The sequence below is a fragment of the Anthonomus grandis genome, chromosome 4, assembly GCF_022605725.1.
Source record: "Anthonomus grandis grandis chromosome 4, icAntGran1.3, whole genome shotgun sequence".
Taxonomy (NCBI): domain Eukaryota; kingdom Metazoa; phylum Arthropoda; class Insecta; order Coleoptera; family Curculionidae; genus Anthonomus; species Anthonomus grandis.
In genome coordinates this window covers 10,715,806-10,737,823 of record NC_065549.1, presented here as the reverse complement: position 1 = coordinate 10,737,823, position 22,018 = coordinate 10,715,806, and the positions used below count along the sequence as shown (strand labels likewise).

Genomic DNA, 22,018 nt, shown 5'->3' with positions numbered 1-22,018 from the left:
TGAGGCTCGAGTTATATTGTTAGAAGTAAGCAACTTTGTTGAATTATAGGCTTTTTTAGCATTTACGATATTTTCTTTATATACCTTCAATCTCCTTCTATAGGATGTCAATAACTCATGAACAGTCTTTAGTTGAGTATGAAGTAGCCTCAATTGCTTGCCCTCATTAATTATCAATGGTGTTATCCACTGATGAGACTTTCTGTGATATGGCTTTGATTTGTTTACATAAAGAAAGCTCATATTAAATAAACTGGAGAACGTGTCAAAGAAGTAAGAAAATTTACTTTCAAAATCCAGAGTCTCGATAACTGACAGCCAATGTTCCTTGGACAACAAGTTGTTAAAATAGCGTATGTTTTCATCAGAAAAGAATCTAGAACTCATAGAAAATTTACTTAATGTCAAATCGACTTTCCAATTTTTCATTCAATATATAATTTTCTTAATCCACTACATATTCTTTTAATGTATTATATTTTATAACAGGTAAAAAATTTACTCTTTAAAAGTTTCATTTATTTGCTGAGTAATAAGATATACTTTAAGAGTAATCAACAAATTTTTCAGAATAAAAAAAAGATTCCTGACAAAAAAATTAATGAAAAAAAGCAACTTGGCAACGTAGAATACCTCTATGTTTACAATGCACGTATCCGATGTTGCCACTTTGTGTTGTTTTTCTACATATTTTTTCCGATATCCAGCAACCAAAATCTAGAACACAGCATAGTAGCATGTCGTCCTATTTATAGTCCGCTTCCGCTGTTATTTAATTGATGTAATTGAAATTCCCAAGGAATTTTGTGGAAAGACCGATACATAATCATAAAAATAGGAGATTTAATAATCAATACAAGTCATTTATAAGGGATCCTATTCTAATTATATTTCTCCTCCTACATTTTTAAAACTTAAGATTTCATTTTTATGAATAATAATATATTATAAATTATTATACTATTTTTGAAGGTTTTTCTGTAAATAGTTAAATTACTTTTAACAAGGAATGAGAGTAGCCTATATTAAAAAGCAGTAATTTTTTCAACCACTTTGTACGTTTAGAATACTGTCATATTTGCTTTATATGCCTATAGGATTTCTTGCTACAAATAAGGCAAAATTTGGAACAGTTTGTAATAAAAAGGCTGACGCAACATTGTAGTAAAAAATACAAAGGCATTTTTTACAGTGCAGGTCGTGGTCGATGGTTATTTTGTACGAATTTCCTTCGGAACTGTCTAACATAATGAAGATATATTTTTGTGATCAAAATTGCTTAATTATAAAGGCCTGATAATTCTTAAGGTAAAATATGCTTTACCAAATATGACATTTTTTAATTGGACAATGATTTTTTTTTGTTACACGTTCACACTAGCGGTTTTGCGGTGCGAAATCAGATAATCAAATTAAATATGTTACATGATTAAAAATTATATGTTTTTTTATTTACATTCTTAACTTAAAATTACCTTAGTCATATTTTTAATAGGTGCCTATCTATGTACAGTTGTGGCCAACTATCTTTAAGGTTTTTAATATTTTTATGTTCTAAAAGTTTTTTCAGGTCTCTCCAAAGATTCAATGGGATTAAGATCCGGACTACATGAGGGCCAATCAAGTACATCAACATGGTTATAGTCAAACCATTTTTTTACAGACTTAGCCGTGTGCTTGGGATCATTGTCTCGTTGCAAAACCCAAGACACCGACAAAATTTCATCAGCAAACGGCAACATGTGGTTCTCCATAATATCTTTATATTTTTCTTGGTCAAGAATACCGTCAATTTTCACTAATGGACCAACACCACGCCACGAAAAACATCCCCATAATTTTATATTTCCACCTCCATGTTTGACTGTGCTGGTTGTATAGTTCGGATTATTTTCCGCACCCCTTGGTCTTCTCACAAATATTCTACCATCACTACCAATGCGATTTATTTTTGTCTCATCAGACCATAATACTTTTTTCCACTCTTTTATGGTCCAATTAATTTGGTCCTTAGCGAATTTTAATCTAGCCTGGCGATTTTTCTTCTTTAGCAGTGGTTTCTTGCGGGATACTCGTCCAAATAGGTTGGCCTCATTAAGTCGTCGTCTTATAGTTCGTGATGATATCGCGATAGCTGGAGAAAGTTCTTCTTTAATCTGGTTGGAGGTTGAAAATGGATTCATTTTAGCCATTCGAACAATAGTTTCATCAGTTCGTTGGCTGGTTTTTTTAGATCTTCTCTTGCGTGGATTATTTTCGTACGTTTTATGTTCTTTTATGTGTTTGAGTGCATAGAAAACCATTTTTTTTGAACATTTTAGGTGGTCAGCTATTTTACTATAAGTCAATCAACCTCTTTCCCTTAGCGTAAAAATTATTTTACGCATTGACGGATAACAATTTTTTTTCTACCCATTTTAAACTGTGGAAGACACAAAGACAAGGCTTGTAGATACAAAAAACACAAATTGTTACCAGTACAAAGGTTTGAAATGAACTATACGCGCGTTTATTTTCGTAGTTTCTAAGTAGATGGCCAACTGTGTTATCTATAAATTTTGTTTATATTCTGCATTTCTTACAAATTTCTTAGTGGAATGTCTATAAATAAATTATATATTGCTGTTGTGAGGAAACAATCAAAATTTTACAACAAGTTGCTTTTAATTTATTTTAAAGAACTGAAACATTGAATAAAGTATTTTTTTAAAATCGTTTCTAATTAGTTGGCCACCACTGTATATGCACGTAATTTATCTAAATAATCTATATGATTCTTTTAGATTGATTAAAATTTAGATACTTAACTATAAACATAAATCTAAATTGCTGTTTGGATACGTATCCCAATACCTAATCACAGCCACCCGCTTAAATTACTTCACGCCAACTACCTAACAAAAATAAACTTAAAAAAAAAACTAATACTAAATATTTTAAGAGAAAAAAAGAAAGAAAAAGACAAAAACAAATAAAAAGAAGTTTCCTAAAGAAAAACTTCAAATCTGTCTCTATTTGTAAGAATATAACACTTACAGAGTTTAACACATATATTAATTTTGTTTTTATATATACAGTATCGGACAAAAATTAAGCGACGCTATAATATTCCTAAAAAACTTTGTGACTGTACCTCGTATAATTAGGAACAATTTTGTAGTATCAGTACATACCTTTGTTAATCGTATTTAAACATTCTTTGCCTCTTGTGATGAATAGCAAGAGATTAGTAAATTGTTGTATGTTTTTATGCATTTATTCATGGACAAAAATAAAGCGACTTGATCGATATTGTTCATACCATTAGTAGATAAACATCGGTTTTGGTCGGGATCAAATCTATATTTTGTTTAAAAATGCCTCGTGGTAAAAGTTTTTCTATTGATCTTAAAGAAAGAATTATTGCATCGTATAAGATGGGAACACCACAATACGTAATAAAACAAGAACTAAGGGTTTCAAAATCTGTTGTGTTGAGGACCATTCAGAACTATCGAATTAGAGAAAAAGTAGTTAACCGAAAACAGACGGGTAGACCGAGAAAAACTTCAAAGAAACTGGATAGAAAAATTAAAAGGATCTCCCAGGCAAATCCTTTTCTGTCAGCAAAGCAAATTCTGGCTGAAGCTGGGGGCTCTAATGTTTCCTCTCGAACGATACAGCGCAGACTAGTTGAAGCAGGCTTAAAAGCATGCAAACCTGCCAAAAAACCTCTTCTTAGTAAGAAGAATATTAAAGCATGTCTTCTGTTTGCAGAACAACATGCTCACTGGACACCAGAGCAATGGAAAAGAGTACTTTTTAGTGATGAGTCAAATTGCAGGTAAAAGACTTGACCCAAAGTATGTCCAAGGTACTGTAAAACATGGAGGTGGCAACGTGTTAGTGTAAGGTTGTTTCTCTGGCTATGAAATGGGACCAATTTACCAAATTGAGGGCATTATGGATAGGTTTAAGTATAAATATATCCTTGAAAATGTCATGCTGCCTTATGCGGAATGGAATATGCCTTGTTTTCCAATACGACAGTGATCCAAAACATACAGCAAAATGTATAAAAGAATGGTTTAATGAAAATAAAATAGCCATTCTTAAATGGCCAGCCCAATCGCCCGATCGAAAACCTGTGGGAAATTGTGGATAGGCAACTTAGAAGTAAAACCTATAAAAACAAAGAGTACATTTTTGAAGAAATTAAAAATATATGGAAAAATATTGATCAAGATATAATTGATAATTGAATTTCTTCCATGCCTCAAAGGTGCCGCCAGGTAATCGCAAATAAAGGCTTGTGGACTAAATATTAAGGGCGCAATCTGATAAGGTTTTCTTTTATTTTTATTGTAAGCGTCGCTTAATTTTTCTCGTATAGAAATATTTAACTTTTCTTTTTCTTTTTATGATCTTGTTTATACGGAAGAATTTTGGTATGTTATGTAATAAATATATGTTTATTAATGAGTGTATTTGTTTTATTGAGTTTTAATTCTTTTTGCGTTTTTGCTTTGTTAATAAAAGAAAAAAACTGTATCGTCGCTCTATTTTTGTCCGATACTGTATGTATATATTTTTTCTTGTTAAAATTTATAATAAATATGTTTTTCTAATTTTTGAAAGCATATGACAATTATTAATCTTTTGTGTATTTGGTTAAGATATTATTGTTATTATTATTTATTTCAGGGGTCAATTCTAGTCAAAAACCGGTCGCCGCGCCCAGACAATCCTTACTGAGCGACAGCACCAGCGATCGCACGTCAAAAGTTTCAAGGACGTCCTCGTTGCGCAGCGCCAGTACCTGTAATGACGTCACGCGATCCCAGAACTCTCTGGATTTCGGGGACGTACAGTTGCGCCGTCCCGAACCTCCGGATTCCAGGCCGAAACCGGAAATACCCGCGCGTCCCGCCACTTTAATTCCTAACAAAAGGTAACCCTGATTAAGTCAAATTAGTATCAAATAAACAAAAAAAAAAAACATTCTCGCCTGGTACCGTTTGTAACACACACATTATTAATAAACCGAATTTTCCCCGTTTCTCCACGCTTAACCCGACTAACACCCTTTCGCCTTATACTTCTTATAGGTCCTCAATGGACATAGATCCGACCTTGCATAAGACCCAGTGTAGTGTGTACAGTGTTGCCAACAAGCAGCAACCCAGTATTGTCCACTTCCAAAATAGAACTGAGAAAATTCAATTAGGTCACGACGTTATGATGGCCGAAAAAGAGAAGTTTTTGGGTAAGTCGTTGTTTGTGGCACTTTCGCAACATTTCTTATGGCTTTTTGGTTTTTAGTTTATTCATTTTCAAGCTTAACTATTTTTCTCATTTAATGCGATTGGTCAATAGATAAATTATACAATATTCGGGTACTGCATCAATAGATTATAGAAAAGCTATGAAAATATTAACAATTTGGCAACGTAAAACACAATTCCTGTAATAGCGGAAGTGAATATCTACTTCGTCAATTTGAATAAAACACACTATACGGATATTTTCAAATTTTTAGATTCTATGTGAAAAAGTACAAGTAAAAAGTACAAAACCTGCGGTTCGCGAGCTACATGAGGTTCTTTGAAGGATTATTTGTCGCTCTCAATAAATGTACCCGAGTTCTCTTTTAATTTTTGTGCCATTATATTTAAAAAAAATTATTATCGTTCGGTATGTGTGTTAAAATGTCTTAATGGGGTATTTCTGTAATCAAGAAGAATTAAATTTATATGTTTTTTGTCTTTAATCGATATTAATAATAGTTTTTTATTAGTCTGTTTGGTACGTTCAACTTGAACGTTTGACTGAGGATTACGAGGACTAGTAATAATGTGATTGAAATTCCAGTCCTTTGAAAATTGAATACCAAGTCTCGAAAAAGTTTTTTTTTACGATTCTATAACTGTTACTGAAGGGGCATTATTACTTAATACACTTCGAATAATAGTCCACAACTAGTAGATACATATCTCTACCCATATACAGAATATCACAACCAATCTTACTCCAAGGCATGTCAGGAATATTGTGACTGATTATAGTTTCTCTTTGTTTATTGTTCCAAAAACTCAGACAAATTCTACAGTTTGAAACAGTATCCTCTATCTAAGCAGACATTCCTGGCCAATAAAATGATTGTGATGCCCTATTCTTACATTTTACTATCTCCATACTAGAGACTAATGAATTTTATCAATGATTTCTCTCCTTTTACTATATGGAACTTTATTATCCGTTTGCTTCTATTATGTCGTTACAAAATTTAAAATAATGTCTTAGTTCAAAAAATAATGTTTTAATAGTAATTGGCCAGCCATTCTTAACAAAGTAAAAAATGTTTCACACTTGCTGTCTGGTATTTTTTTAACTATCAGTAAAATCAATAGACATACTAACTACACAAATTTGTGTATCTACGTCAAAACTGAGTCCCCTTTTTTTTAAATTACTTTTCTGAACTGCACGAGACAAGACATCCAGGATAAGCGAATTTATACGTAAAAATGACAAGCAATTTTGGCGTTAAAATTTGACCGTTTGGCACCCAGGCTTGATTAAAAAATAAAATTTAGCATATTTTTATTTTTTTTTTTAATTAAGCATGCCTTGATACGAGCATTTTTTAAATTTTACGATTAGGTAAAGTAGTATTTCTAGGGAAGATATAAAAAAAGTTTATAAGAAAAAGTTGTTTAGAATGCAAAATTATGCCCGAATACCGAATTTCATAACAATAGGCCTATTTTGATTTTTACGTTTAAATTATTTATTAATTATTTATTCTCACATTTTTAAAAGTTTAAACAAAAAACAAATAAATTTTAATAGTTAAAATAGTCAAAACTATTTTAAAAAATATTGCCCTTGGACTAATTTTTTTTACGATCGGTAGGAATTTTTTGCTCATGGAATGCATGCCGCTTATTATATTACAAATTAATCAAACCAGATGTGTTCAGAGCAATTTTATTTTAAAAGCCTAGCAGAGCGCTTTCGGCGTATGAGCCATCATAACTGACAATTAGCACTGATGATACGCCGAAAGCGCTCTGCTAGGCTTTTAAAATAAAATTGCTCTGAATACATCTGGTTTGATTAATTTGTATTGTCCTTCGAGCAACACAGCCACTTCCCTTTTCTTCCTGCTTATTGTATTGGCTTCTTTTTTGCTGCATTTACGAGTTTTTGTCGAACTTTTTAAAATGTAAACATTCTCAATTAAATGTGGCAGCTACTATAAAACATTGTCACTGTCAAAGTTATGTACAAAAAACCTACATATGTCATTATCTTATTGTAAAGTTTATAAAAGTTATTAATAATATTATCAGACTTTACAGTGGAAATAGTATGTCGTGAAAGTACGTTTTGAATCTTTTTCGTGAAAAATATTCGCAAGTCCAAGTAACAATATCTTTATTTTTGGGGCCACGGGTAGTGTTGAGATGAAAAAAGAGCAGAAAAAGAGATACGATGACAACGATGCTGCTACAATCCTTGGTTTAGTAATCAGTCAATCAATCAGTCAATTGCTGAGAACCCTCGGATGTCATTGAGAGCTAGGTCGACGGTGCTGACCATAAGCAAATCTGAATTACGAACAATTTATCATGGCAACAATATTAAAGCCTTCAAACCAAGGTACTTGCATACTTTAGAAGAGGGGGATGAAGCGCACCGTTTACTATTTTCTGCTTGGTTAGGCGATAAAATTTTAGAAGACAGGGATTTTCATAAAAAAATTATATTCTCGGACGAATCTACTTTCACGACAAATGGTGTAATTTCACCCCAAAATTGTCGGTTTTAGTTCAATGAAACGCTAAACTTTGTGATCCATGGCAAGAGGCAATATTTTCAAAAAGTCAACGTATGGTGCGCCATATCTTACCATTTAGGTATTATTGGACCATACTTTATTGAAGGATCTCTTAATCGTAATCGTATCTTCAAATTTTGGAAAGATTTTTTGAATACTTAGAACCTTTACCAGTTGATCAAAGATTAAATCTTTATTTTCAACACGATGGCTGTCCAGCGCACTCCACTATTCGTGTAGCAGAATGGTTGAATAGAACTTTTCCGAATCAATGGATTGGAAGACGCGGCCCAATTGACTGGCCGCCAAGGTCACCTGATTTAACCATTTCTGATTCCTATTTATGGAGCCGGCTCAAGAAAATTGTTTATTCCGATCCATTACCAAATGACAGGGAATGGGCTTGGAAAATTAAAATATATATATATATATATTTTCCCAAAAATTAATACAACATAAGTTTATAAGAACAATGACGTTTATTTCAAGTTGTTAGGGTAAGTATTTGCAAAGTTATAAGGCTGCTAGTCTGTGGTTTTTTATACCTGCCGAGATTCCGTCCCAATTACGCGCTACGTCATAGACACCGACGGTGTATTATAGAGCGCTCGCTAGCCAGCCAGCCACAGCCTAGTGCCCAGGTTGTTGTGTTAAGAGGATTATTCACCCATAAATTTCTGTTTCCTGGATAACTTTTTTATTTTACAATATTTTTTAATGCGGTTTTCACTAATGAAATGTACATATTTTTGTCAAGAGTTGATAGGTGCCACTTTTTTAAATTTCTGAAATTTTGATTTTTTATTTAAAAACCAAAAAGATAAATAAAAAAACCTTTCCATACGTCTCTAGATACATCGATTTTAGAAACACTATATTAATAAACCATTTCAAAAAAATTAATAATAATCCTTTGAGAATGGAAATACAAAATTTGGGCATTTTTCTTATTTCTTGAACCGCCGATAAGTTTAGTATCATATGGCAACAACGCACGCCCGGGCTAGCATGATTGTATCAAATCAAGAAACGCGCGACGCTTGTTCGGCCCGATCTGTGCATACTGTGCGAGCGACGGTATCGGCTACTGGTCAACAGCAATTCAATATTATGTAAAATTGAAATGTTGATTGGGATTTCACTTAGAAGTATTTTATTGCAAAGGTGTTCCAATTTTCTGCACGTTGTTCTTTATACTATTAAGATTTTTATGTTTATTTTTAAAAAATGGGAAAAAGAAAAGAAGGAAAGTCAATAGTTTATTATTCTAAACGAAAAAGTAGGAAGCCAAAAAAGGATCAGTTTAGACCTAGAATTATTGCTGCAAATATGGAATAAGAATGTCACATTGCTTTTACTATTTATATATAAATGAAAATAAATTATTCATTTTGGAAAGAAAAAATGATAGAAAAATTAAAGATTTTTTATTTTAAATGTCTACTGCCTGTAGAATCATAGATTCTAGGCATAGTAGAGGCATGGAAATTCGAAACTCATCTAGAACTTGAGCTGTAAATTACAATTTTTCAAATGAACACCCTGTATATATATAATAGTGTTTTATATATATAATTTATATATGATATATATGATAATAATTTATTTTTTTGATCTATAGGGTTGCTTCTACCCTTTTTTGACGGAAGTCACTCACATGTCTCTAATTTATTATTTATATCTTAATTACTAAAAACTGTTTAAGGTACATATATTTGAAAGTGAGACAAAATTATAAACATTTTTATATTCCTTCTCTCCTAAATTTGTGATACTAATACCCTCCTATATAAAAGCATTTTTTATGAATAAATTAAATCCCTGAATTTGAATAGTGAATAAACTGTATTAGGTACCAGAGGAACATGAGGATATTTTGATTGAACTTATACAAAAATGTTATTTTCTTTAATGAGACAAACGTCTTGAAATACCAAAATACGCGTGCGACTTATTTGTTAGTAAACACAAAAAGTCCAACCGCATGCAAAGTAAAAAATGCACGAATCGGTTCCTCCCGATGAATCTCTGGTAACATTGACCCGTCTGCTGCGAGACGAACAGTGTTCTGTTTTGCTTAAACGATGCGCTGTTGCCAAATGCTCACCTTCCCGATAAAGCGCGTTCAATCCATTTCAGGCAAAGTCACGTGCTGATGATTGCTCTTAAACTGTACTTCCGGACTAGCTTGTACTGCTCTTGCCGGTCTTTTGAATAGATCCTTTGTCGAGATTTTGGATTGTGTTTTGTATGAGGTTTATTTTTATGTGGTTTGTAAGGATGGGAATTGGGATTTGAACACGTTAGGAAGAAAATGAACGGACACTTAATTTCTCAAGTTTTGTGCCCAGGCGTTATTTTGACAGGGTGGTTTTGTTTGTTGACATTTTGACTTTTAACTTTTATTATTGACGTATTTTGCTTGTTGACTAATTACAATGGAGCAGGGATTTGTTCGTGGTCAGACAACTTAGCCATTATATAAACGTAAATATTTTAAAACTATAAATTCTATTCAAAAATAATTAAAAATTAACCTTTACTTTGACACCCTGTTTTTCAAAAACTAAGCATTTTTCTTAGATAAGAAAAATGAGTGGACCTGTAATCACGCACCTGAAACGAGCTGCTTGCCACCAAATCTGCAAAAATGTCATCTGGCAATTATTTTTCCTACGAAATTTAAATCAAAACACTGTCTAAATCTATACTTTTACTATACTAAATCTATATTTTTGGATATAACATCCCACTTTGATGTAATATCCAAAAAGTATAGATTTAACCAAAAATTTTACTTAAAAAAACCAAGAATCTCTTAAAATACACACAAAAACAAGTAAGCGTGTCACCATAATGCGAGAAAAATTCGGCTCACTTCGTTAACATTGTAAATATAGGCTAATACCGGTCCAGCCATTTTCCTTGTCTAAGGCGTTTTTCGACATAGAACATATGAACTTATTAAAATACAATACAATATTTATAGCAGGTATGTGGAGCAGACATTTTGAAAAACACAAACAACAGCAAAAACATGCATAATAATATTAACAAAGCAGCGTGCGCGGTCGACATGCTAGCGTCGGTTGTCGCGTCCACTTGGGCGCCTGTGACGTATCATCCCTAGTACAAGGAAAAAATTAAACATGACGTATTTATTCGAACTTTGAAAATTAATTGTGAAGTAACTATAAATGCTAGAGAACTGAAATAAATTGCTAAATGTAAGTTGGAGCCTGCTATTTTTTACTAAAAAATAATCGAATTGTCGTTTCCAAGCTCATTACTAAAACAAACAATTAGAGATGCTTGTAATTCAATTTCCATTGAAGAAATTAAGAATTCTTTTAAAATATTTAGGAAAGATATTGAAATGTTTCGATAATGTAATGTAGTAAATAAAATACATTTTCTTGTTAAATTAGACGTACTCTATACATTTTATTACAAACATATTTTTGAGGATGGTTTGTAACTCTTAGATCAGTGATTTAACTATTAGATAAATAAACTAGTTTTTCTCTAATAATTAAATATGAATATAAAAAATAATTGGTACACAAATCGTAAAAATCAAAGTAGGCATATGGTTATGAAATTCAGTATTCGGGCATAATTTGGCATTCTAAACAACTTTTTACTTTACCTATTCATAAAATGTAATAAATGCTCGTATGAAGGCATGCTTGATTTTTAAAAAATAATAAAAATATGCTAAATTTTATTTTTTAATCAAGTAGGGCTGGATGCCAAATGGTCAAATTTCAACTACAAAATTTTTGGTCGTTTTTACGTATAAATTCGCTCATTCTGGGACACACTGTATACCCTGCTTAGGTGCATTAGCTTTTTTTTATTTTAAAATTTATTTACGTTGTGGCTGGAAAATTATAAGTTTAAAACCTGACAAATAAGAAGATTCACTACATCTAATTCCAATTTCTTCCAGGCCATGCTCCGGCACCGCGAACGAGCCTGGAAAACAAATTTAACGACATCAATTCGAACAAGGATAAATCAAGACCCTCTTCGACCGAAGAAGCGAAAATAAAACCGTGCGTGCCGCCCAAATCGCTCGCCCTCGGCAAATCGAACGACGACCTCAACTCGACCAAATCGCACGATCAATTGTTGTACGAGCCGACCGATCAAGCGGTCTCGAAATCATCGGAAAAATTGAACGAAATAAACGACAATAAGAAGAAAACTAGTCATACGCACGCGAGGACCCGTTCCGACGGTAACATCATCGAATTGGGGCAGAGGGGCGGCGATTTTTTGGTTCATACGCCGCCCTCGCCGCGAAGTTTGAACAAACCGACGGAGCCGCCCCCGCCGCCTCCCGTACAAGTCAAGAGACCGGAGCCCGAGAGTACAGACTTTTAAGAGAGGTCGCCGTTAATTTGTGATCCCCCCCCCTCGTCTAGTGAGAAAAAGAAACCTCTTTTTTTTTGGTATTTATATGTTGTTTTTTGACTGAACAAATTACCGTTTGAGTTGTGTTTAGGTTGTAATTTGATTTAGGTTATGTCGGTTGACAATCAGGTTTGTATATTATTATGCCGCTATGTAAATGAGTCGGGTGATTTTTTTTTATTACATGGTGAGTGTAGAGGGAATATGCTGGTAAAATTAGGTCTAATATTTCTAAACCAGTTTTAGTTTTATTAGGAAACGTGTAATTTATTTGATAAATTTCGATGAAACAGCTAGAGCACTTATGCATCCAAAAAGGTAATAGAAAATTCTTGCAGCAATTAATCGGTCGTTTCAGAAACAACATAAATCACGAATTATAGTTTCGAGTTAACTGTTTTTACAGCGCTGTAGAATAGAATTATGTCTGTGCAGGATTGAATAAAATCCTGCACATTATGTATTAGGTACACATTTTTTGCAATTTTTTTCTTAACCCTTTTGAGCCTAATGGAAATGGGTCATATACAATACTCCACAAAAATTTCGTCGAAACGGTTTTCAAAAATGTCGAAGAAAATTAATAAAATCTAAAATAATCTTCAATGCAATGATAGCATGAGAAAAAAACTTATTTGTCAAGTTGGAAAATTACTTAACATCTTATATAACAATAAAAAACTTTAGATTATTATAAACAAAAACAAATTAAATTTTAGTATTTAGTAGCAAAACCTTTTACTTTTAATACAGCTATACATCTCTTTTATATAGAGTTTATTGATTTGGCACATTTTTCCACAAAAGTTTTTCCATTCCAATTTATTTTATATTTTTATATTTCTATCTACACTATCGGACAAAAGTAGAGCAACAAAGTTCAATTTTATTCATGTTTGAATAAAAAAAATTATTGGGTTGAGATTTCTAAGCTTAATATCGCTAAGCTTAATATCACACTATCCTTACATTGAAAGTAATATTTCATTACATTTTGGTGTACTTTTAATCGTTTTAAGAACAGTAAATATTAATGATTATAAAAATTGATAAGAATGGGGGCGACAAAAGTAGAGCAACAAATTGTATTTAACAATATTTTATTTTACTTTAGTTCAACAAAAAATATTTAACACATTTAACAACAAAAACAATTCATAGTCATACATAAGTAATTGATAGAATATCCATTATTATTAATTACTTGCTGACAACGGCGCGGCATTGAAGCAATCAACTTCTGAATGACATTTTCGGGAAGACTTGTCCAAACTTCACTAATTTTATTTATTAAGGATTGTTTATTTGGAAACATTTGGGTACGAATACGACGTTCCTCTTCTTCCCAGAGATTCTCAATGGGGTTAAGATCTGGGGATTGTGCTGGCCACTGTAAAACACGAACATTATTTTCCCGACACCACTGTTGAACAACTTGTGAAGAATGTTTTGGATCGTTCTCCTGTTGAAAAATAAAACGCAATGGCATTTTCCATTCTGCATAAGGAAGCATATCCCTATAAACAAATCGGTCCATCGTATCATTAATAAAGTGCATAGAGCCTACCCCATTCCATGAAAAACAACCCCATAAAAATACACTACCTTTACCATGCTTAATTGTAGGTGTTACGTATTTAGGATTAAACCTTGTATTGATTGATCGCCTCACACGCCTCATTCCATCAGAATTGAATATTTTGTAGCGCGTTTCATCACTGAATAGAACTTTTTTCCAGTCATTGACGGTCCAGTTTAAATGCCGGCGTGCAAATGCCAACCTTGCTGCTCTATTTCTTATTGAAACTAACGGCTTTTTAGCTGGACGTCTACTAAATAACTTTGCGTCTACTAACCTTTTTTGTACTGTTCGTATACCAACCGTAATTTCTGGAATTTCGGCAATAATTCGAGGTGCGGATTTCCAAGGATCATTTTGGGAAATCCTTTTGATGCGTCTGTCAGTCATTACTGATGTTTTCCTTGGCCTTCCCGATTTTGGCAACTTCTTTAAATGTCCCCTCTCATTATACGATGATATTATTTTGGACACAGTGTACCGGGGTAACTCAAACTGTCTTGAAATATCGGCTTGTTTGTTACCTTCCATGAATCCATTCACAACTCTTTGCTTCAAGTCTTTTGAAATTTGAATTCCTCTCGGCGTGATTAATCTTACACAGAAATGTTCAAAAAAACATAAAAATCACCTTACACAATTATTTTATCCCTTTACTTTTGCTAAAACCCTTCTTTTGAACAAATTATTTGAATGTTGCTTTACTTTACTTTACTATAAAGGTTATAAACTTAAACGTCAAAATAAAATCATTTGTTTTGATTGCGAAAATTTTTGTTGACATTGATAATCATAGCTTACGTTCTAGTTTCAAAACTTAGTGGACTTGTATACATTATCATGCATTTATAATTTTAAAATCGGTATTTGCAAATATTTCTGTGTTTAAGTGTTGCTCTACTTTTGTCCGATAGTGTATTTGATCCCAGAGGTTTTCTATTGGGTTAAGGTTAGGCGAGTGTGGCGCCCATTCCATAACATTGTCTTGAAACCAATTTTTTACCAACCGTGTAGTGTGTTTCGGGCCGTTGTCTTGCTCGAACTGTCATATTAGAGGCATATTTTCGTCGGGATACGGCAACATATAACTTAAGATATCCAAATAAACATGTCGATCCATTTTCTGATCTATACAAACTTGGACTTGGCCTGGACTTGAAAAAATAACACCATATTATAATTCCGCCTTCTCCATGTTTTACTGTTGGCAACTGGTACTTTGGATCAAACCTTTTTCTGGGTACCTTACAAATTTAATTCCGTCACTACCTAAAAGCAAAAATTACTCTCGTCACTAAATAAGACCGTAATCGATTTTTCAGTGCTCCAAGAAAATTGCTCTCTAACAAATTTGATGCGTTTTTGTTAATTGTTGTAGTAATTAAAGGCTGCTTTATAGACGACGTCCTAATAATCCAAGCCCTAGCAATGTGCATCTCGCGATTTCAGTTGAAATGCCAATAGTTAACTGGTGATCATAAATAGCTTCAGTATGAATTTATTTGGCTGATTTTCTCGGGTTAGCTGTGGAAATTTTTGTTTTAGAGGGTGGTCCCAGAAGTACCCGACCCAAGAAAGAAAACACGAAAATTTTGGAAAAAAATGTATTTATTTTTCAACATAATCTCCTTTCAGCTCTATACACTTTTCCCAGCGATATTTTATAATTCTATACCCTTTTTATAATAAGAACTGTTTTGCGCCTCGAAATAGCCATTAACTGCATCACTTCTTCATCGTTGGAAAATCTTTGACCACTGAGCCAGTTTTTTAAGTTTGGAAACAAAATAATTTAAGGGGGCCAAATCTGGCGAATAGGGTGCATGAGGTAGCAATTCAAACTTTAATTCGTTAATTTTGGCCATTGCAATAACGGATTTGTGAGCTGGTGCATTGTCTTGATGAAACAACACTTTCTTCATAACCAAATGCGGCCGTTTTTGCTTGATTTCTTCGCTCAAACGTTGCAATAAGTTCGCATAATACTCGCCGTTGATAGTTTTACCTTTTTCAAGATAGTCAATGAAAATTATCTCTCGCGCATCCCAAAAAACCGACGCCATGACCTTGCCTGCAGATGAAATAGTTTTCGCCTTCTTTGGAGCCGGTTCTCCCTTTTGAGTCCATTGTTTTGATTGTTCTTTTGTCTCAGGTGTGAAGTAATGGACCCATGTTTTATCCATGGTTATGAAACGACGCAAAAATTCTGCTTTGTTGCTATTAAACTTCCTTAAACACTCAATTGAAACATCTTCACGACACTGTTTTTGCTCGAGTGTGAGCAAACGCGGCACCCATCTTGCACACAGCTTTCTCATGTCAACATTTACCGCACTTTTTGAAATGCCTACTATGTCCGCTAGCTCGCGCACTTTCAGTCGACGATCATCCAGTACAATTTGTGAATTTTCTTTAAAATTTCTGGAGTCGTCAGCTCATTTGGTCGACCACTGCGATGCTCGTCTTGTCTCGTACGGCCTCGTTTAAACTCCGCTACCCAATATTTTACTGTTGTTAACGAAGGAGCAGACTCACCCAGATAGAATCCAGTTCAGCTTTTATATTGGTTGCGCTGAGGCCTTTCAAATAAAAGTATTGTATCACATAACGATGACCAATTTTCTCCATTTTCACAAATTCACTGAAAACGTTCACTATTGATAGCTGCCAAGCAAATTCTAAACAACGTGGCGTCTTCAAACTTGAAACATATGCTTTATAGATTGTATACTTTCTAATACACTGATATTTTCAAACTACTACCGACATGTCTAGGTCAGGCCGGGTACTTCTGGGACCACCCTCGTAGTTATTTTAATCTTAAAATCTATTTAAAAAGATTATCAGAAAACAACTTTGTTACACCCTAACTGATAAATAAATTAAACTACTTATAAATAAAGAATTTGTTCATGTAGGCAAAATATAAATATTTCGTTGATAAATGCTTCCAAACGTTTATGTTCTGTATATCAAGCAAGAAAACCCATATGCCGTAAATAAAAATAAACAAATATTTATGCTATAAAATACGAAAGAGTAATGCCTGCCGACTTTAGAAATAGATAAATGTTTATAAGAAATGTATGTAAGTGTTTTGTGTTAATTTTTGTTTTTTTTTTTTCAAACTTTTGTGGAGTACTGTCTCACTCCTTTCAATCAAAGATTCTGATAAGCAAAATCAATATTCTATAGAAATGAGTTTCATAAGAATGTAAGTAGTAACCTAAAAGTCCCTAGGTGTGATATAATGAAAAACATTATTGGCATATGGAAGGTATGGAACAAGCATTGCAAATAATTTTTGTGTGTTTTTCAATTTTACATTCAGCACATCTGACGACATCTTTTTCTGGTATCAATTTGCGTCGGAAAGTGAGCACGCAGATTCAACATCATGCGAAAAGACATTGACGAACAATAATATGAGGTTCTACGAACCACTTTACACATAAGCAATAAGGCTTTCTGAAATATTTACCAAAAATGTAAAAGATGGAAGCTTGGGGAGGTGGTGTACCTCTTTATAAATGATTTAGGAATTTACTGCGACTGTAAGAAGGATTTTATAAAATACCTTTTTCCACCAAAGATTTTCTGTTTATATCACATCAGCCAGTCAACTGATCTAACAAATCTACTCCGCCTATATTGAGGTTATAAAAGTTTATACATTCGGTGCAGCTGAGATTTACTTTAACCCATTTGACCCTGAAACTATATTTTTTCGAATTTGTATATTTTTTTCTTAAAAACGGTCAATGGGACCTTCTCCCATAAGTCGAGAAAAAATCATGATTTTTTTTTCAATTTCCAGTTTTGGAAAAAACGGCGGTCCTTTTAAAAGGACGGTAGGATACAGGGCTACTATTAGAAAAATAAGTAAAGACTTAAAAATATGTTTATATATCTTACAAAATGCTTAGCAAAATACTTAAAAACTAATTTGTATGATAGTCCACAAAACAGTTTTTTGGGTGAAGACCAACTTCACATTTTTGGCACACAAAATTTGCTTTTTTATGGCAGACAGCACATTTCCGCTGACTCTCGTGATATGTAACTAAATGATCTAGTCTGTCGTAACGTGAGAATTGGAATGCAGTTTTTGGCAATTTCGAAGGTCCTCTCTTAGTTGTTTTCCTGTACGTTTCGAGCAGCTGTGTCCCTAGGTCCCTTCTAAACTGAAGTTGGTCAAGAGTATCACCATTATTCCTATAGAGTTGCCACGAGTTTTGTGAGGCCATGTCTACACAGTGGGAAAATAACGGAAAATACCACTTTTTACCTCGTACTGAAACTCTATATTGGCTTATGTTTTGGTCACTACGGTCTACACCTCTAATATTTTCGTTGTATGCCTTGGTCAATTGAGGCTGATCTATATAAACATGCTTTTTTTGAGCCTGTGAAAATCGTTTGACCTTATTTACTGGCAAAACTGAACACGCATTGGTGGCTAAAGTAACAACGCTGTTGTCATTCCATTTGCATAATGCGATTTCATTATCGGCAACACCCCATTCAAATGTACCTCGTGTCTTTTTCTTCAGAACTGCCGCATTGCTAAATGGAGATTGTGGGATTCGGTTTTCACGTATAGTACCAGTTGCCTTGATGTTCCTCAATTTTAGCTCCTTTAGAAGTGACAAAGATGTGAAAAAATTGTCAAAAAATATGTGAAAGGGCTGGTAAGGCATTTTCTGTAAAACATCTGCATATTGGAGAACAACTGACGCTCCCAAACCCAGGTGTTTATATTTGTCCGGAATTCTTGTCAACGCACCTTGGTAGGGATCAAAATAAACAATGTATCCAAGGCGTAGGGTACCTACCCAAAATGTATACCCCCAGCTTATAACCTTGCCTCGAATAAATTGCTTACCGCTATGTCTCCCAAAATACGGTATCATGGCCTCATCAAAGCTGTGATTCTCTTTAACTGGGGCATAATCAAAAAATTTATTTAGGCTCTTGAAAAGAGGACGCAGTTTAGAGTACTTGTCTTTTTTAACAAGGGAAATATTATCACTGCAATGAAGATTACTCATTATGAATTGAAATCTATCTCTGGAAATAGCGGCTAATATAAGTTTATTCTGGGCATCGTTGCAATTTTGCCAATACATATGTCGCCTTGGAACAGTTGTATATCCACTGACAAGTAACACCCCTATGAAGCAGTACATCTCGTCTGCAGTAACGTTACCGGGGCGGTTTTTTTGCTGTGCATAAATATTGGTAAAATTGACAATTTCTCCTGTCAAGTTCTCATCAAAGGACAGCTTGAAAATATTTCCAGGGGAACGATTGCTTTGTGCGGTTTGAACTGATTGCCATTGCATAAATGTAGACTCTAAATCTTTATTGAGAGTATAGTCAAACGTCTTTATGTGTTTAGGTCGCCTTTCAACAAAAGTGGACAGTGGTAGATCGTCATCACTGTCCCAGTCGTCTTCACCTTCTACGTCAAATTCAATTTCCGCCGGGACCCTTAGTTGCATTCCGGGTAAATTATTTGGTACTACATCGTCTTCAGCCCCAGAATCTTCATCGGTATCGCAGTTTTCGTTGGCATTTTCGGGTGGAAAAATTGTAATGCCTGTAGGAATGTCCGACGTAGAGTCATTCTCCAATTCCTCTAAGATTTCTGCCATGGTTAGTGGTTTTTTCCAATACCTGTAAAAAACCACATAGTAGTATATAATCCTACCGTCCTTTTAAAAGGACTCGTTTAATTGAACGCTCCTGGATTGATCAAGAAGTGTGAAACATAACCACAAATATATAAAAAGGTCTGTATGTTATGTTATTTGTTAAAAACAATCAAAACAAGAACGAAAAAATAAACGAGTTTTAACATATCTTACCTTGAGTCACTCACTCATTGCAAAATCACTAGAAACACAGCGTGTTTTATTCGTCACTATCGATCCAAAAATTAACAAAATCCTAACGATCGCGATTGACCTTGTTTAAGATGTTAACTAAATAAAATGTCTTTGCAAATTCTAGCATATTTTTCCGAGTAGTAATACATGTCCTACAGCAGGAACTGATAGGATAATCATTAAATGAACTGATGTGAAAAAACCTGTCAATAACAAAAGATATCTCCTTTTCCTTTACTGTGCTTACTTATTTATTTACTGCTCTTCCAACGTTCCTTCATTGCAAAGTTCCTTCTTTCCGCAATAAATATTGAAGTCATACACATAGCCTGTTTGAGCGTCACACTTTGCCCAAATTTTTATTCCTCTCTTTATCGGTTTCAGAGGAACATATTAGAAATGTACCCTTCACACTTCGACTTGGCATATCTTGCTAGCGTTGACTGTTTTTTTTGGATTAATAAAATATAATTTGCTAATTAATAATTTGAAACGATCCCTGGCTACTGCAAGTTTTATTTGCGCTCTTTTTTGATGACCAGTGGTTGGAAATTGAAGGAAGCTTATTGTAAGCCATAATATTAGTATTTGGCGGGAATCCGTTTATTCTTGCTTTTTCCTATACAACATGAAATGGTTTTCATTGGTTGACTGAGCAATATAACTGAAAAGATTTTTTGGAAATAATTTATAGAGAACATCCACTACAGAAGAACTTGGATTCAAATCAAGCTGTAATACACAAGAGCTGATTTCACGCAATGTGTGGTATAAAGGCTTCAGTTTTTTCCACCCAAACACAACCTTTGTTCCAGTTCGAGGATCTGTGCATCTTTATCTAATCACTCATTATTCCAGGCTTCACTTCTAAATCGCTTGAGGAATCGGTGTCAAACTTCCTTTGACGTACTTGGCTTTGAAATGATAGAGCGTTTTTTGTCTCAGTTCTGGATTCTTTTCGAATGGGATACAGTTTTCCTACTGAAAAAGACGTTTGGGATAAATATGCCCCAGTTGCCATTTATCCTATTACTACATGTGTATAGTTTTCCAAAATACCTAAATATTTACAAAATTTACACAGCAAAAAAATTAATAATAATTTTAATGACGATGCACCTCTCGAAAGGGCTAAGGTATTATCTGGTGCACTTATTTGCAATATTACATCTCCTTCTTGATAACCAAGTAAAAAAGTTATCAAGTTCTTTAAGTAGTACAAGTTTGACTTATTAAAGTTTGTTTGTAGGCCATATGTTTTTTTTTATATAAGAATCTTAATGTCAAATTTTATTATCTTCTGGCTGAATGAAAGTTGTTACAATCAAAATTATTCCAATCTGGGTGATTTTGATATTAAAAATAGCTTTTCTGAAATGAAAAAAGCACCAATGTTGGTAAATCTTAGATATATCTGCATATTTTCATTATATTCGTGATATTGTTTAGGTAATTGCTTGAAACCTCTAAAAATATTTATTGTCTATATTCGCGGCCATATTCTCCATAAACGTTTGCGTGAACGTGGTTTTATATAGTACCATATAAAACTTATTTCTTTTTCAATATTGGCTAATAATAATTTAATTTAATATACTTAATCCTGACTCATTTACATCCAGAATATTCAGATAAGCACAACACTTACTCTTAAGAAAATAAATGAAAAGTTACGTTTGAATTATTGATACCGCCAAAACTAAAGCGGCGATAAGCATTAAAATGTTAAATGCCTTGTTAATGTAAATTTAGGAAATTTTGTTAAAAGCATTTCTCAAGTTTTAGGCATTTGACAAAGAATTTACTATTTTATTTTTACAATGTTAAGTATCAAGGTGATTTTTCCAGTGTGGGTAACTGGATGTTAAACGTTTTGTAGTTACGTCTGACTGTTGTTGTTTGGTCAGATTTTTATGTAATTGAACCCCTTAAAAGTGTCTCCTTTGCCTAGTGTGTTTTTGTCTGTCTAAAATATTTTTTATGTTATAAGGTCTATTTGCTTTTCTGTGTCGAAATTAATTAAAATGTTTCCTCTGCCAGTAAAACTGCAATAATATTTATACGCTCTATTATTAAAATGATTATTTAAGTAAGAAGTTTGTTGTTTTAATTCAAATAAATATTTTCTTTTATAGTTTACCTTAACTACGGTAGATCAATTTGATTTACTGGAAATTTCTTTTAAAATTTTGTTATGACACTCCAATCCAGGAAGGAATTAGTTTCATTAGGAATTATAGTCATTCTTTAAAAGAAGCAAGAGAGGATACGTCGAAATATGTATAAATAAATTTAAAAAAATATGTT

At 33.3% G+C, this 22,018-nt stretch overlaps 1 protein-coding gene across 2 annotated transcripts in view; it reads left to right on the top strand.

Annotated features, from left to right (window-relative positions):
* The window catches only part of LOC126734756 (SH3 domain-binding protein 1-like), a 43,243-nt gene extending 21,436 nt beyond the window's left edge, over positions 1–21,807 (top strand). The window contains exons 11-14 of one of the 2 annotated variants that reach the window (XR_007660163.1): positions 4,684–4,930; positions 5,088–5,245; positions 11,775–19,485; positions 19,518–21,807. Coding sequence is in view for 1 of the 2 variants with exons in the window: in XM_050438470.1 (XP_050294427.1) it covers positions 4,684–4,930; positions 5,088–5,245; positions 11,775–12,211 (842 nt within the window). In the remaining variant the exon portion in view is untranslated. Of the gene's footprint in view, positions 1–4,683; positions 4,931–5,087; positions 5,246–11,774 lie in introns of both variants that reach the window. The other variant, XM_050438470.1, reaches the window with a different exon arrangement.
* Positions 21,808–22,018: the final 211 nt, after the last annotated feature.